Here is a 12,599-nt window from a genome sequence, read left to right on the forward strand (position 1 = left end):
TATTGTTAATTTGTTATAAGTTATAATAAATAAATTATTTAGAATGACATACTTCCTAATTCCAACACAACATTCATAATTCCACATTCAAATCTTACAAGTTTTCAACACAATTTTAATCAAACATTCAAAGTGTTCAAGACACACAACCAAAAGTTCAAAATAGTCAAACATTCAAACATAATTTAAATTCAAAAGTCCATAAATGAAAAATACATTAAAGTCTACAACACAAGTACACAACAAAGATATTAGAAGCCTTCCCGCAATAGCATCTTTTTTTTTTTTTTAAGTACACGGGTCGGGTAGCCCGTGTAACCCGTGCCCAGCACGGGTTAAACAGGACGGGTTGGGATTTCTCCCACCCAACCCGTCCAAAATCACGGGTAAACGGGCCCAACCTGACGGGTTGGGCCCGTTTTGACCGCTCTAAAAAAAACCCTTCTTTGCTTTGCCTTACTTGTAAACCAAGAAAGTATGAGCTCTAGCTCTCATCATGCTTATCTCAAATTTCTCATCGTTTGCTTTGAAAAGTTCTTATATAACTCTGAATTTGTGCTTCCAAATATGATATCATCTACGTAGATTTTCACAAGAAGGGTATGATCACCATCCTTAATCCTAAAGAGTTTCTTGTACACAAGACCTTTTAAATGTTTACATTTAAGGCTAAGGTTTCAATCTTATTAAAAAAAAATCAAAAGAATTTGTCAATCTTAAATTCTCTATTCGATCTGTGTGAAGAAGCCTATCGAATTCTTCATCCAAATCTTGACAAAGAAGCCATGGCCAGATTTGGAGGAAGAATCCAACAAGCTTCTTTGTTTAGATTGAAACATAGAAGTTTGATGGGTTCTCTATCCCGATTGAACGAAGAAGCCGAATGATTTCTCCATTCAAATCGACAATGAATTGAAGCCAACCAAGCTTCTTCAAACGAAGAAGCGTGTTTCTTCATCCAATCTAGAGGATGAAGAAGGTTGCCTTCTTCACCATGAAGGTATGGACGATTTCCATGGAAACTAGTTGTCACAACACTCGTTTAATTTTAATTTTTTTAAGAGGATGATAAATTAGTGTACAATATGGACAATGAATAGGTTAAATAATATATAATGTGACATCTTATATGACGGTAATTTGAAATCAATTGGTTATTATAGGTCAAAATTAATTTTGTTATTTGCATTAGATTATTTCTGAGTTTAAAAATTCAATTTAGTTTTTTTTTTTTTTTTTTTTTTTTTAAATTTCAATGACCTAATTACATTTTGTTGATTAATTAGAGAGGTTCCCTCAAGAGCTATTGCAAGAGAAATTGGATATTTAACCACACTTGAATTGGTATCAATTTGATCCAACAACTTTATAGTTGCGTTCAATGATTTTATTTGCTGCTAAATGATTTGCTTAGTATTTTTTAACTATTCTTTCATAATAATTCCTAAATTTACCTATTTGTATTCAATGAGCTCACATAAAAAATCAACTTTTGGCAGGTGCAATACCACAAGAATTGGGAAAACTTGATATGTTGGAGCATTTGGAATTAGGATATGCTAACTTAAGTGGGTCCATACCAGTGGGAATCTTCAACATTTCTTCATTAAAATATATTTCACTTTTAGACAATAAACTTGTGGGCACCCTTCCTACAAGCATTGGGCGTGCTCTACCAGATCTACAAGGACTCTATCTTGAGGGCAATTTGCTTTCTGGAGTGATACCTGATTCTATCTCAAATTTTTCCAAAATTACTGTCCTATGCATTGGCAATAACAGATTCAACGGCTCATTACCCAATTCTCTTGGTAACCTAAGGAACCTAGAACGAGTACATGCATTCAATAACATGTTCACAAACGATGCAGCCTCACCAGAGCTAAGTATCATCAACTCCTTGGTTAATTGCAAGTCTTTGATTGAAATACGCTTAGATGATAACCCTCTACATGCTGCCCTTCCTGCATCAGTGGGAAACCTTTCATCATCTCTTATATTTCTCTCATTCATGGGTTGTGGATTAAAGGGTATCATTCCAAGTCAACTGGGCAACTTAAGTAGCTTGATTGACTTATATCTGCAAGGGAATGAGTTGAATGGGCTTATTCCACCAATGTTAGGTAGGGCACAAAAGCTTCAAAGGTTGCATCTTGATAAAAACAAATTAGGTGGCCCCATTCCTCATACCCTTTGTGAACTCCAGTTTCTAGGTGAATTGGAATTGAGCAATAATCAAGTGTCAGGTAGTTTACCAACTTGTTTTGGTAATAGCACTTCCCTTAGAAGTATCTTGCTAGGTTCAAATCGTTTGTCTTCTGGGATATCTTCAAGTTGGTGTTCTCTCAAAGATTTGTTGGTGCTTGATTTGAGTTCTAATTTTCTAGATGGACCTCTACCCGTTGAAGTTAATGGTTTAAAGGCACTTTATTTTCTTGACTTGTCCAACAATATGATCTCGGGGAATATCCCTAGCACTATTGCACAATTGCAGGGTTTGAAAACTCTTTCCCTTGCGCACAATAGACTAGAAGGAAATATTCCAGAGAAAATAAGTCAAATTGTTTCGTTGGAATACTTAGACTTATCGTTGAACAAACTCTCTGGCTCAATTCCAGTGTCTTTGGAAGGACTTGCATACCTCAAATACTTCAATGTGTCATTCAATGAACTGAGCGGTGAAATTCCATCAAGCGGTTGTTTCAAAAATCTCACAAGTGCATCATTCATGTCTAATGAAGGGTTATGTGGAATTCCAAGCTTTCATGTCTCACCTTGCCATTCTACCCACCATTCAAAGATTTATAAAGTAATTCTCGTTGCACTTGCATCTTTAGGAGTTGTACTGATGATTACTTTTGTAATTATTGCACTTATCCTTAGAAAGAAACAAAAGAAAAGTACAGTTCCAAGTACAAAGGATATACACACCCCATGGATTTCTTATGCTGAACTTTCAAGGGCTACTTGTGGCTTTAGCCAAAATAATCTCATAGGTTCAGGGAGCATTGGCGTAGTTTATAAAGGGATTCTGGATGACAAGACGCTTGTAGCAGTGAAGGTGTTTAATCAATCGGATGTTGGATTTAAGGGTTTTGATTCTGAGTGTGAAGTGCTAAAGAATTTGCGCCATCGAAACCTTACTAAGGTGATTACCGGTTGCTTTGTTGACAACTTTAAGGCTTTGATCCTTGAGTACATGCCCAATGGAAGTCTTGACCAATGGTTGCATTCACAAAGTAACCTCCTGGATATTGTTCAAAGGATGAATATAATGATTGATGTTGCTTATGCTTTAGAGTATCTTCATCATGGCTACACAACACCTGTGGTTCATTGTGATTTAAAGCCCGCTAATGTGTTATTAGATGATGAAATGGTTGCCCATGTATGTGATTTTAGCGTGACAAAGTTGTTAACTAAGGAAGAGTGCTTTACGCAAACAGAAACGTTGGCAACATTGGGTTATATGGCCCCAGGTAAAAGCAATATAATTCTAGTCTTTCATTCAATTTATTCATACAATGAAATTTCAATATTCGTAAGTTGTCATTGATCAAAAGACATAGTTCTCTCTATTTTCTATTTCAAATATGATGATTGTAGTTTTCATAATAACAGAGTATGGGTCGACGGGAATAGTATCAACACAATGCGACATTTACAGCTTTGGAATTGTGTTGATGGAAACATTTTCAAGAAAAAGGCCCACGGATGAAGCTTTCGGTGAAGATATGAGCTTGAGAAGTTGGATAAGCAATTCTTTACCTCATCATGTACTTCAAGTTGTAGATCCCAACTTACTGGGGGAAGAGGATATAGACTTCACTGTGAAATTGCAGTGTGTATCCTCTATATTGGAATTGGCATTAAATTGTGCTATGGAGTCCCCTGAAAAGCGGTTAAATATGACAGATATTGTAGCAAAGCTGAATGGAATCAAACATCAATTTTTACGAGGTGGTTATGTGACATCAGTGCATGGTAATGTGTTTCTTTAATCTTCTTCATTATCAGGTTTCAAAATTGTAACTTTATGTGTTTGCAGATCAAAGTGCTTAAAGTTAGATGAGGAAATGAAAGGTAATATGAAAGATTCCGACCATGTTTTCCTATGTTCATTTCATATTTCTGCATTCTTTTTTGCTTTGTTTCATTAATCCACTATTAGGGAACATGCAATCATAAAAAGGCATGCAATTTGTTTATGAATGAATTTTTGTCGTAATTCAATTGGTTTTGCTTTTGTTGCTCTAATCATGAGTTGTCTATATGTATTTATTTCAATTTCTAGCATATAATCAGTTGAAGTAATTTTGCTGTTGCAATTATTAACAGTTGGCTATAGCCCCTAGCCATGGGAAGAGCATAAAGCATTATGTATGAGTATCTTAACACGAAGACAGCTTGAACAAAAAACTTTCTACCGTGTTTGAGAAGTCGGAAAAGTTAAGAGCCTAAATTTTTAATTGTTATATGTTTTGTTTTGTTCCGACTGTACATTTATTATTTATATACATTATATTCAACATCAGAGTGTTGCTTTTTATCCATGTAGTAAACATTTATTTTAAAGACTTTATCAAATTGATTCTTCATTACATTATTGATAGGATATATATCCCGACACCGACCGGCCACCTGTACGTCCATAGGCTCGTTATAGTCAGGTCAGGGTCGAACGGTTCGGGACCCGGTCCACGGGTCAAAGTCGAAGGTGACGGGTCAAACCCGCCACCTCCCTTAGCCTATAAAAAGGGACATTACCCTTCAATTAAAGGGAGTCAATTCCATTCACTCTCTCAATTCTCTCGGCTCTCTCTCTATATACGTTATTTCCTCCTACTTCTCTCTACAAACACATAAGAAGCATACAAGAACATTAATAAGAGAACCTCCTTTCTATATCTCTTGTTCTTTGTTCATACCTTGTTGATACATATTGATGGATTTAATTAACCCGGGGGTCCGAGTTATTAAATCCTATAAATAAATGAAATGATAAATGGATAGCCAAGGTAAAATAATGGCGAAATAAATATATATCGCGGAGACAATTTTGTATTGATTAGTGAATTGATAAGCCGATTACAACAGGTGTGAAGCTATTATAGTAGAAGATCAAGACAAGATAGAAGGTGTCCCCTTAATAGGACAAACACATGCATATTTATACAAAATAACCCTAACTAACTCGCTAATTGCACGATGGGCCAAAAGACTAAGTTAAGGCCCATGCGGTGGGCCGTAGGAATAAGTCCAAGCCCATGCGGTGGGCCGTGAGACTAAGTCAAGGCCCATCATTCTCGGCCCGTAGGCAGGCTCCGGGCTTGAGAGTCTTCTTGGGCTGCTCGTGTTATACATCCTGGACCCCGGGTCTCTATTATTATTGGGCCATTTCCAATATATCCATCATCAGTCCCCCATTCTCTGAGTTGCGAGTTGTCTACAACGAGAGAGAGTAAACGTTTGGCCCAATTGAAACTGCTCGGGACTCCATGCTTGGATGAATGCTTCAGGGTCAACTTGAAAAAATATTTTGCTTATTCCAACACCTTTTAAGCTTTTAGCTTCACACTTTAATCAGTGATTCGAGTCCTCTCCGTTCGAGAGCGGGCTATCTAGACGACGCATGGTCATTTATTAGATTCTTACTCGCGTTATTTTGCTTTGTTTTCTTTTTTTCTCTCTCTCTTTTTTTTTTTTACGTAGTATGTAGTTATTTGGCCAAGGGTACTCTTGGTCCAAAAACTCTTCCGTTGGGGTTGGTACGCGAGGTCGGACCTCGTGCCCCCTTAGGGGGCGTTAGCCGCTTAGGCCTAGTCCTGCTGGACTAAGCCACCGAGCTCTTCCGTCGGGGTTGGTACGCGAGGTTGGACCTTGTGCCCCCTTAGGGTGCGCTACCGACATGAGCCAAGTCCTGCCGGACTAAGCCATCGGATTCTCCCGTCGGGGTTGGTACGCGAGGTCGGACCTCGTGCCCCCTTAGGGTGCGCAAGCCGCTTGGGCCGAGTCCTACCGGATTAAGCCACCGAACTCTTCCGTCGGGGTTAGTACGCGAGGTCAGACCTCGTCCCCCTTAGGGTGATAGCGCTTTGACCCGAGTCATTTGACACTGGGCCGCTAGGCTCTTCCGTCGGGGTTGGTACGCGAGGTCAGACCTCGTGCCCCCTTAGGGTGATAGCGCTTTGACCCGAGTCATTTGACATTGGGTCGTTAGGCTCTTCCGTCGGGGTTGGTACACGAGGTCGGATCTCGTGCCCCCTTAGGGTGGTAGCCCTTTGACCCAAGTCCTTTGACATCGAGCCGTTAGGCTCTTCCGTCGGGGTTGGTACGCGAGGTCGGGCCTCTTGCCCCCTTAGGATACGATAGCCCTTCGATCTGAGCACTTTGACCTCGGGCCGTCAGGCTCTTCCGTCGGGTAGCTAGCGGGATCGGATCCCGTGCCTGCCCTTAGGGAATAGAGCGAGCAAGCTCGAACAAATTGGAATTAAATTCAGGGACCGTTGGTCTGGAGTCCTTGGTCCCGGCCCCTCTCCCACCTCGGAATGGAAAAATTTGTCGAACTTGGGCTAATTTTGCAACCAACAAATATTTTATTCTAATAAAATAGATTGTTGGTCGGACCAACATACATGGAATATGTCAATAATAGGCTCTTCCATCAAGTAGTGGGCGGGGTCGGATCCCGTACCACCGCTAGGGAGTGCCAAGGTCAGGGCCGGCGCGCACGACCGTAACCATGGATATATTAATTATTTTGCCCAGGCGAGGTCGGACCTCACAACGCCACTAAGGAGAACCAATAATAATAATAATAATAATAATAATAATAATAATAATAATAATAATAATAATAATAATAATAATAATAATTATTATTATTATTATTATTATTATTATTATTATTATTATTATTATTATTATTATTATTATTATTATGTTGAAAGCTGCCGCCTTCGATGAAAGCCAATAATATAGAAGCTTTCGGAATATCTGTTGAAACAGCTCTCACTGCCATGGTTGCACACCCGAATTACAGAGGTCTCACCATTGTACTTTCCTTTTCACCTTATCATTACGAGGGAGGAGAGTGGAACATGGGAGGATCATGCACCGAGGAGGTCAAGCCAACTGTAGATAGTGAATTGGCCGAGAATGGCATCACCAACATAATGCACGAGAAACAGTCCATTGGCTTCTCTCGAGCAATCAAGAAGAAAACCAACAAGTTAGAGCTGAAACTCATGGACATCACACGAGTGTTTGGGTATCGCCATGATGGACACCCAGGCCTCTATCGAAGCCTGGACCCAAACAAAATCACAAAACTAGGGCGGGATGGTAAACCTCCACCGCAGGGCTGCCTGCACTGGTGCATGCCAGGTCCAGTTAATACATGGAATGATATGGTGTTTGAAATTATACGAAGGGAATTCCAAGGGCCGCAAACTACTCCCTCATGAACCACTCACAGTTTCTTCCCACAATGCAAAGGTTCTTTTAAATTATAGCTAGACTCCCTTCTTCTTCAGGCTACACGAGAAACAGACAGACAAAACTACACGGCCATATCTTGTTTATGAACCTTATCTGCCACAAATTTGGAATGCAGCTTGGCTTGTCACATTACCCCCACATAATTATTGTTGTTTGATACGCTAAACAGTAGTAGTACATGAGTAAAGTTCACTTGCAGGACCCGGACCTCCGATCCTTGCCTGACCTACTCACTTTGCCGTGAGAAATACCCGGGCCTCCATCGCCGCCTTCATTGCAACAACATATTCGTACGTTGTAATGCCCTTTCTAATTAGTATCATGTGGACAAAGAAGAGTTCATCCGAGGGTGCACAACCCAGTACTGAAATCGCTATACAAACAGCCGCAAATGGAGCCCGAGAGAAACCATTCCCTAGTCTGTCGACTATTTCAGCCTCCATGTTCTTTTTATTCACAAGTCACCGCACCAAAACATCAACTCCAGTCCTAGCTTCAATAGCAAGCCATACTAGACTGATGGCCATAAGAGATATAAAGTAGCATAATTTTTCAGCCCGACACAGTTATTTAGCCACCGACAATGGTGATCAAATCCGTCAACACATTTGTCACAGCTTCTATAATGTTTACTAAACTTGCATACCTCGGCATTGCACAGTGTACAGTGTGCAGAACAAAGCATCTTCGCTCGGGCACTGATGGTGATGATGCGTCAGTAACGACGAGGTGATCAAAGGCGAAGGCTCCGATTGCATCCGCACTTACTTTGTCTCTCCTCTTCTGGGCGAAGTTGGTTGCGACGGCTTCAATGGGCGAAGAGAAGGCTTCTTCCTTGATGAAAAGTGCGAGAACGCTGTGATCGGAGGAAAGGTTGATTTCTGATATGGCATGCGGCAAAGTCATACATAAGCGGGGTTCAGCGATTCCGGTCTGCTAGTACATGGTGGTGAGCTTCGCCTGGTGAATCTTAAGCCGGTGGAGCTTCATGATGTCAAAATAATCCAAAATGACGTGCGTTCGGAGAATGCTCTCGGCGATGTCGATGGGGCGGCTGGAGAGATCTCCGATCTGGCCGTTTTTCATGGCCAAAACAGTTACAGTGGAGTGCTGATTGATATGAGTGGCTAAACCAGTCCGAGTCAAGAGATCGTTGAAGACGCCGTAATCGGGGGAGCGGTTTAGGATCCGCGTGATGTTGAAGGCGGAGGCGATGGAGAGGATGCATGTTAGGAGGATAACTGCATGCGGCGGCGGAGAGCGCGCCTTTACTGATGATCTGAGATAGATGGTCGACGACTACTCGAGATGTAATACTCCCAGCTACGATGGCCGTAGCGTGAGGTGTCGCATGCAAGTGGCGATTGATTTCTGCGGGCAGAATCGAAGGTTGAGGCTCATAGAGGGCTGCCGAATCACTGAGATTGAATTGGAGGGGAGTCAAGAAAATCGAGGTTCTATGGTGACGGCAAGAAGCAGCAGGGATGATCTAATATCGTCTAATGATGCAATGACCATATATTCATCGTCTTGTAAATTGATGAATGGAAATTGTGTAGAAATCTAGGTATTTTGTGAAAGGTGGATCGCACTATTGTTGATCGTGGTAGTCATGTTAGACAAAAAGTAGAGAGCACGCTCGAGCTTGTACAGCTGCTCTCATCAAGAACACCAATGATGGATTTAATTAACCCGGGGGTCCGAGTTATTAAATCCTATAAATAAATGAAATAATAAATGAATAGCCAAGGTAAAATAATGGCGAAATAAATATATATCGCAGAGACAACTTTGTATTGATTAGTGAATTGATAAGCCGATTACAACAGGTGTGGAGCTATTATAGTAGAAGATCAAGACAAGATAGAAGGTGTCCCCTTAACAGGACAAACACATGCCTATTTATACAAAATAACCCTAACTAACTCGCTAATTGCACGATGGGCCAAAAGACTAAGTTAAGGCCCATGCGGTGGGCCGTAGGAATAAGTCCAAGCCCATGCGGTGGGTCGTGAGACTAAGTCAAGGCCCATCATTCTCGGCTCGTAGGCAAGCTCCGGGCTTGAGAGTCTTCTTGGGCTGCTCGTGTTATACATCCTGGACCCCGGGTCTCTATTATTATTGGGCCATTTCCAATATAACAATCACATATTATATACAGACATACAGTATATACATACTACGAGTACAACCGACCACCGGGAATTAGTACTATCAATTATTTTTTTGCAACTTAAAATCAGCACAAAGGCATGATGTATGTATGTATTACTTGCCAAAATCTTTATCTTTATATTTATCTTTATCTTTATATCTTTATATACATATATATATATATATATATATATATATATATATATATATATATATAAGAGATTGTTTAGTTTATATAACAGATGCAAGATAAAAAATACATACAAATTTATAAATTCATGTAATCATGAATTAATTTCTACGAGTATTATATATCAACTTTGATTTTAATTACAAATACTTATATTAATAATTAAAAATCAAATCAATATAATTTTTAAATTAATAATTATATATATAAATGAATAAAGTTCATATCACATTTTTATATATATAATTTAATAACACTGTATAATTTAATTAATATTTTATCCTTTTAGTAGGTGTGTCAACAAATGTCATACTTTTATATATATATATATATATATATATATATATATATATATATATATATATATAATTGCACTCAGGTGCGAATGCTTCGCCCAGAAGCGAAATAGGAATGGATTCTGTCCGTCCACGTGTCCAGATCTAATGGATGAGAAACACTGATTTTTTTAAAAAGCGCGATGGTATTTTCGTAAATAATTGAACATCGAAGTACAAGTAAAATGTATTACAAGTGCATGTAAAATGTATTATAAGTGCAAGTAAAAATTTACACTGAGCATCAATACTAAGTGCACCTATAGTTATAATTAGTTGCACCTAGAGTTCTAAGTAGTTGCACAAATAGTTATAAGTAGTTGCACCTATGTGCATGAATGTTCGCGGGTGGTTTTCAGGGATATTACTACCCGCTGAACTCAGATCAATGAATGTTAACAAGGCAAAATTACATGCACTTATAGGTGAAAGTATGTGCACCTATAATTATAAGTAGTTGCACCTATAGTTATAAATAGTTGCACCTATAGTTATAAACACACCCAGGTGCATGAATGGTTGTGGGAAGCGATTGTTAACAAGGCAAAATTACATGCATTTATAGGTGATGTTAGAGTCTTAATATTATTATGTGGTTGTGCTGAGTCTTGCTTGTACATAGCCTAGAGTTTAGGAAGCTCTTTAGAGTTCTCTTGTTTTAGGACTCTTGGTTTTACAGTTTCAATCAATCAATTCTTTCCTCGTAACTTCATCTGGTATCAGCCTAATTCTTACCGATCCTAAGCCATGTCGACACATTCATCAGAACGTACGAACAGTGCTGCCAATCTTCCCTCCCCGATCACCACAAACAACTTAACATCCGCTCACCACTTCATCTCCCTAAAACTTACAAACCGAAATTTTTTATTTTGGCGCACACAAATCATACCGTTCCTACGTGGGCAAGGGCTCATCGGTTACGTTGAGGGTGACATTCCGTGTCCACCCGCCACCACTGCAGCGGCCCCCTCCGGTGATGGCTCCGGCAGCACGTCTCCATCACCGCTCCCGAATCCGGCTCACGCGCAATGGACACAACAGGATCAATCGATCCTCAGTCTCCTCGTCTCCTCTCTCTCGGATGAATGCATGCATTTGGCGGTTGGCCGTGCGACTTCCAGGGACGTGTGGCTGTCCATCACTGCCGCGCTTGGCTCATCAACGCGTGCCCGGTGTCTAAACCTTCTCGGTCAATTCCAATCTCTCCGACAAGGAGACAGTTCGGCGGCCGAGTACTTGGGTCGTGCGCAGCTTCTGGTCGAACAACTCTCGCAAGCAGGTAGGCCTATGTCCCTCGATGAACAAAATTTATATGTGTTCAGGGGATTGATTCCGGAATTCAGAGCGGTGGCGGCGTCTCTCACGGTTACGGGATCGCCGGTGACCATCCCTCAACTCGCGGACTTCCTCCAGGCGCAGGAGTTCATCTACGCAGATGAGTTTCTCCCGGTCGATCAGCATCGGAACTCCTCTCCAGTCGCCATGTACGCCGGGCAGGGCCAGAACCGCCGGCAGAACAGCAATGGCGGTGGCCGTGGGCAGCATCGCGGACGCGGGCAGAACAGAGGACGCGGCGGCCGGGGGCAGAATCGCGGCGGTGGTGGTGGTTCCCCTCGCTGTCAGATATGCAGGTGTCATGGGCATACCGCCGTGTATTTCTCCAAGAGATACAACACCCAGCCGCCGGCACCATCGCAGGCCCACGTTGCGACCACCGGAGACGACGGGGCAGGTTCTGCGTTGGAGACGTGGTTCCCGGACACCGGTGCAACTGCACACGCCACACCGGATTCCGGGATGATCGACCAGGCCGAGGAGTACACCAGAGGCGATGTCCTTCGGGTTGGAAATGGTACAGGTTTGGGAATTTCCTCTGTTGGACATGCATTTATTCCGTCGGTTTCTAAAAATTTAAAACTCTCAAATATTCTGCATGTCCCGAAATTGTCTGTTCCCCTTCTTTCTGTTCATCGTTTTACAAGTGATAATGCAGTGTTCTTTGAATTTCACAATACTTATTTTGTTGTTAAGGATTCAATTACCAAGGAGGTACTTCTTAAGGGTCCCAGTACGGATGGCCTGTACAAACTGTCAATTCCGCGGTCTCACGTTGCTTTCCTGAGTTCCCGGGCATCTCCCAATATTTGGCATCGGCGGTTGGGTCATCCACACTCAAAAGTGCTCGAGAAAATACTACCACAATGTCCAGTCACCACAAGTCGTTCCAGTTCGTCTGAATTACGTTCCGCTTGCCAACTCGGCAAATCTTCCCGATTCCCATTAGATAGGGTTTCTTTTATTTCAAATAATGTACTGGACCTTGTATACACGGACATTTGGGGGCCGTCACCTGTTATTTCGGTGAACGGCTTCAAGTATTTCGTTTTATTCGTGGATGATTATTCACGATTCTGCTG

At 41.2% G+C, this 12,599-nt stretch overlaps 4 protein-coding genes across 5 annotated transcripts; 3 read left to right on the top strand and 1 right to left on the bottom strand.

The window, feature by feature from the left end:
- The first annotated feature begins 1,468 nt into the window (after positions 1 to 1,468).
- LOC109172141 (receptor kinase-like protein Xa21) lies at positions 1,469 to 4,587 on the top strand. Of its 2 annotated transcripts, none has more exons than XM_019321287.1 (4): positions 1,469 to 3,479; positions 3,622 to 3,984; positions 4,049 to 4,083; positions 4,339 to 4,587. In XM_019321287.1, exons 1-3 carry the CDS (start codon positions 1,532 to 1,534, stop codon positions 4,060 to 4,062), a joined length of 2,325 nt encoding a protein of 774 aa, XP_019176832.1. In that variant the 5' UTR covers positions 1,469 to 1,531; the 3' UTR covers positions 4,063 to 4,083; positions 4,339 to 4,587. The 2 variants fall into 2 exon arrangements, with proteins under 2 accessions (XP_019176832.1, XP_019176833.1); XM_019321288.1 differs by having other exon boundaries at positions 3,622 to 3,960.
- A 2,375-nt stretch (positions 4,588 to 6,962) lies between these two features.
- On the top strand, positions 6,963 to 7,466 carry LOC109172207 (protein YLS7-like). Its single transcript, XM_019321355.1, has one exon. It carries the CDS (start codon positions 6,963 to 6,965, stop codon positions 7,464 to 7,466), a length of 504 nt encoding a protein of 167 aa, XP_019176900.1.
- A 970-nt stretch (positions 7,467 to 8,436) lies between these two features.
- On the bottom strand, positions 8,437 to 11,182 carry LOC109172208 (fasciclin-like arabinogalactan protein 3). The gene is made up of 2 exons (XM_019321356.1): positions 11,175 to 11,182; positions 8,437 to 8,779 (listed from the first exon to the last, which is right to left on the bottom strand). The coding sequence occupies exons 1-2, from the start codon at positions 11,180 to 11,182 to the stop codon at positions 8,437 to 8,439; spliced, it is 351 nt and encodes a 116-aa protein (XP_019176901.1).
- Positions 11,183 to 11,271: 89 nt separating this feature from the next.
- LOC109172209 lies at positions 11,272 to 12,466 on the top strand. The gene is made up of 2 exons (XM_019321357.1): positions 11,272 to 12,231; positions 12,392 to 12,466. The coding sequence occupies exons 1-2, from the start codon at positions 11,272 to 11,274 to the stop codon at positions 12,464 to 12,466; spliced, it is 1,035 nt and encodes a 344-aa protein (XP_019176902.1).
- Positions 12,467 to 12,599: the final 133 nt, after the last annotated feature.

Source organism: Ipomoea nil, unplaced genomic scaffold, assembly GCF_001879475.1.
Source record: "Ipomoea nil cultivar Tokyo-kokei standard unplaced genomic scaffold, Asagao_1.1 scaffold0415, whole genome shotgun sequence".
Lineage (NCBI taxonomy): Eukaryota > Viridiplantae > Streptophyta > Magnoliopsida > Solanales > Convolvulaceae > Ipomoea > Ipomoea nil.

What these genes read in the sequence shown, in the direction of transcription:
- LOC109172141 (XM_019321287.1), top strand. Translation starts at nt 1,532, where the DNA reads ATGTTGGAGCATTTGGAATTAGGATATGCTAACTTAAGTGGGTCCATA. An exon ending in ATTGGGTTATATGGCCCCAG is followed by an intron (nt 3,480 to 3,621) that starts GTAAAAGCAATA and finishes TCATAATAACAG; the next exon opens with AGTATGGGTCGACGGGAATA.
- LOC109172207 (XM_019321355.1), top strand. Translation starts at nt 6,963, where the DNA reads ATGAAAGCCAATAATATAGAAGCTTTCGGAATATCTGTTGAAACAGCT.
- LOC109172209 (XM_019321357.1), top strand. Translation starts at nt 11,272, where the DNA reads ATGCATTTGGCGGTTGGCCGTGCGACTTCCAGGGACGTGTGGCTGTCC. An exon ending in AGGATTCAATTACCAAGGAG is followed by an intron (nt 12,232 to 12,391) that starts GTACTTCTTAAG and finishes CACAATGTCCAG; the next exon opens with TCACCACAAGTCGTTCCAGT.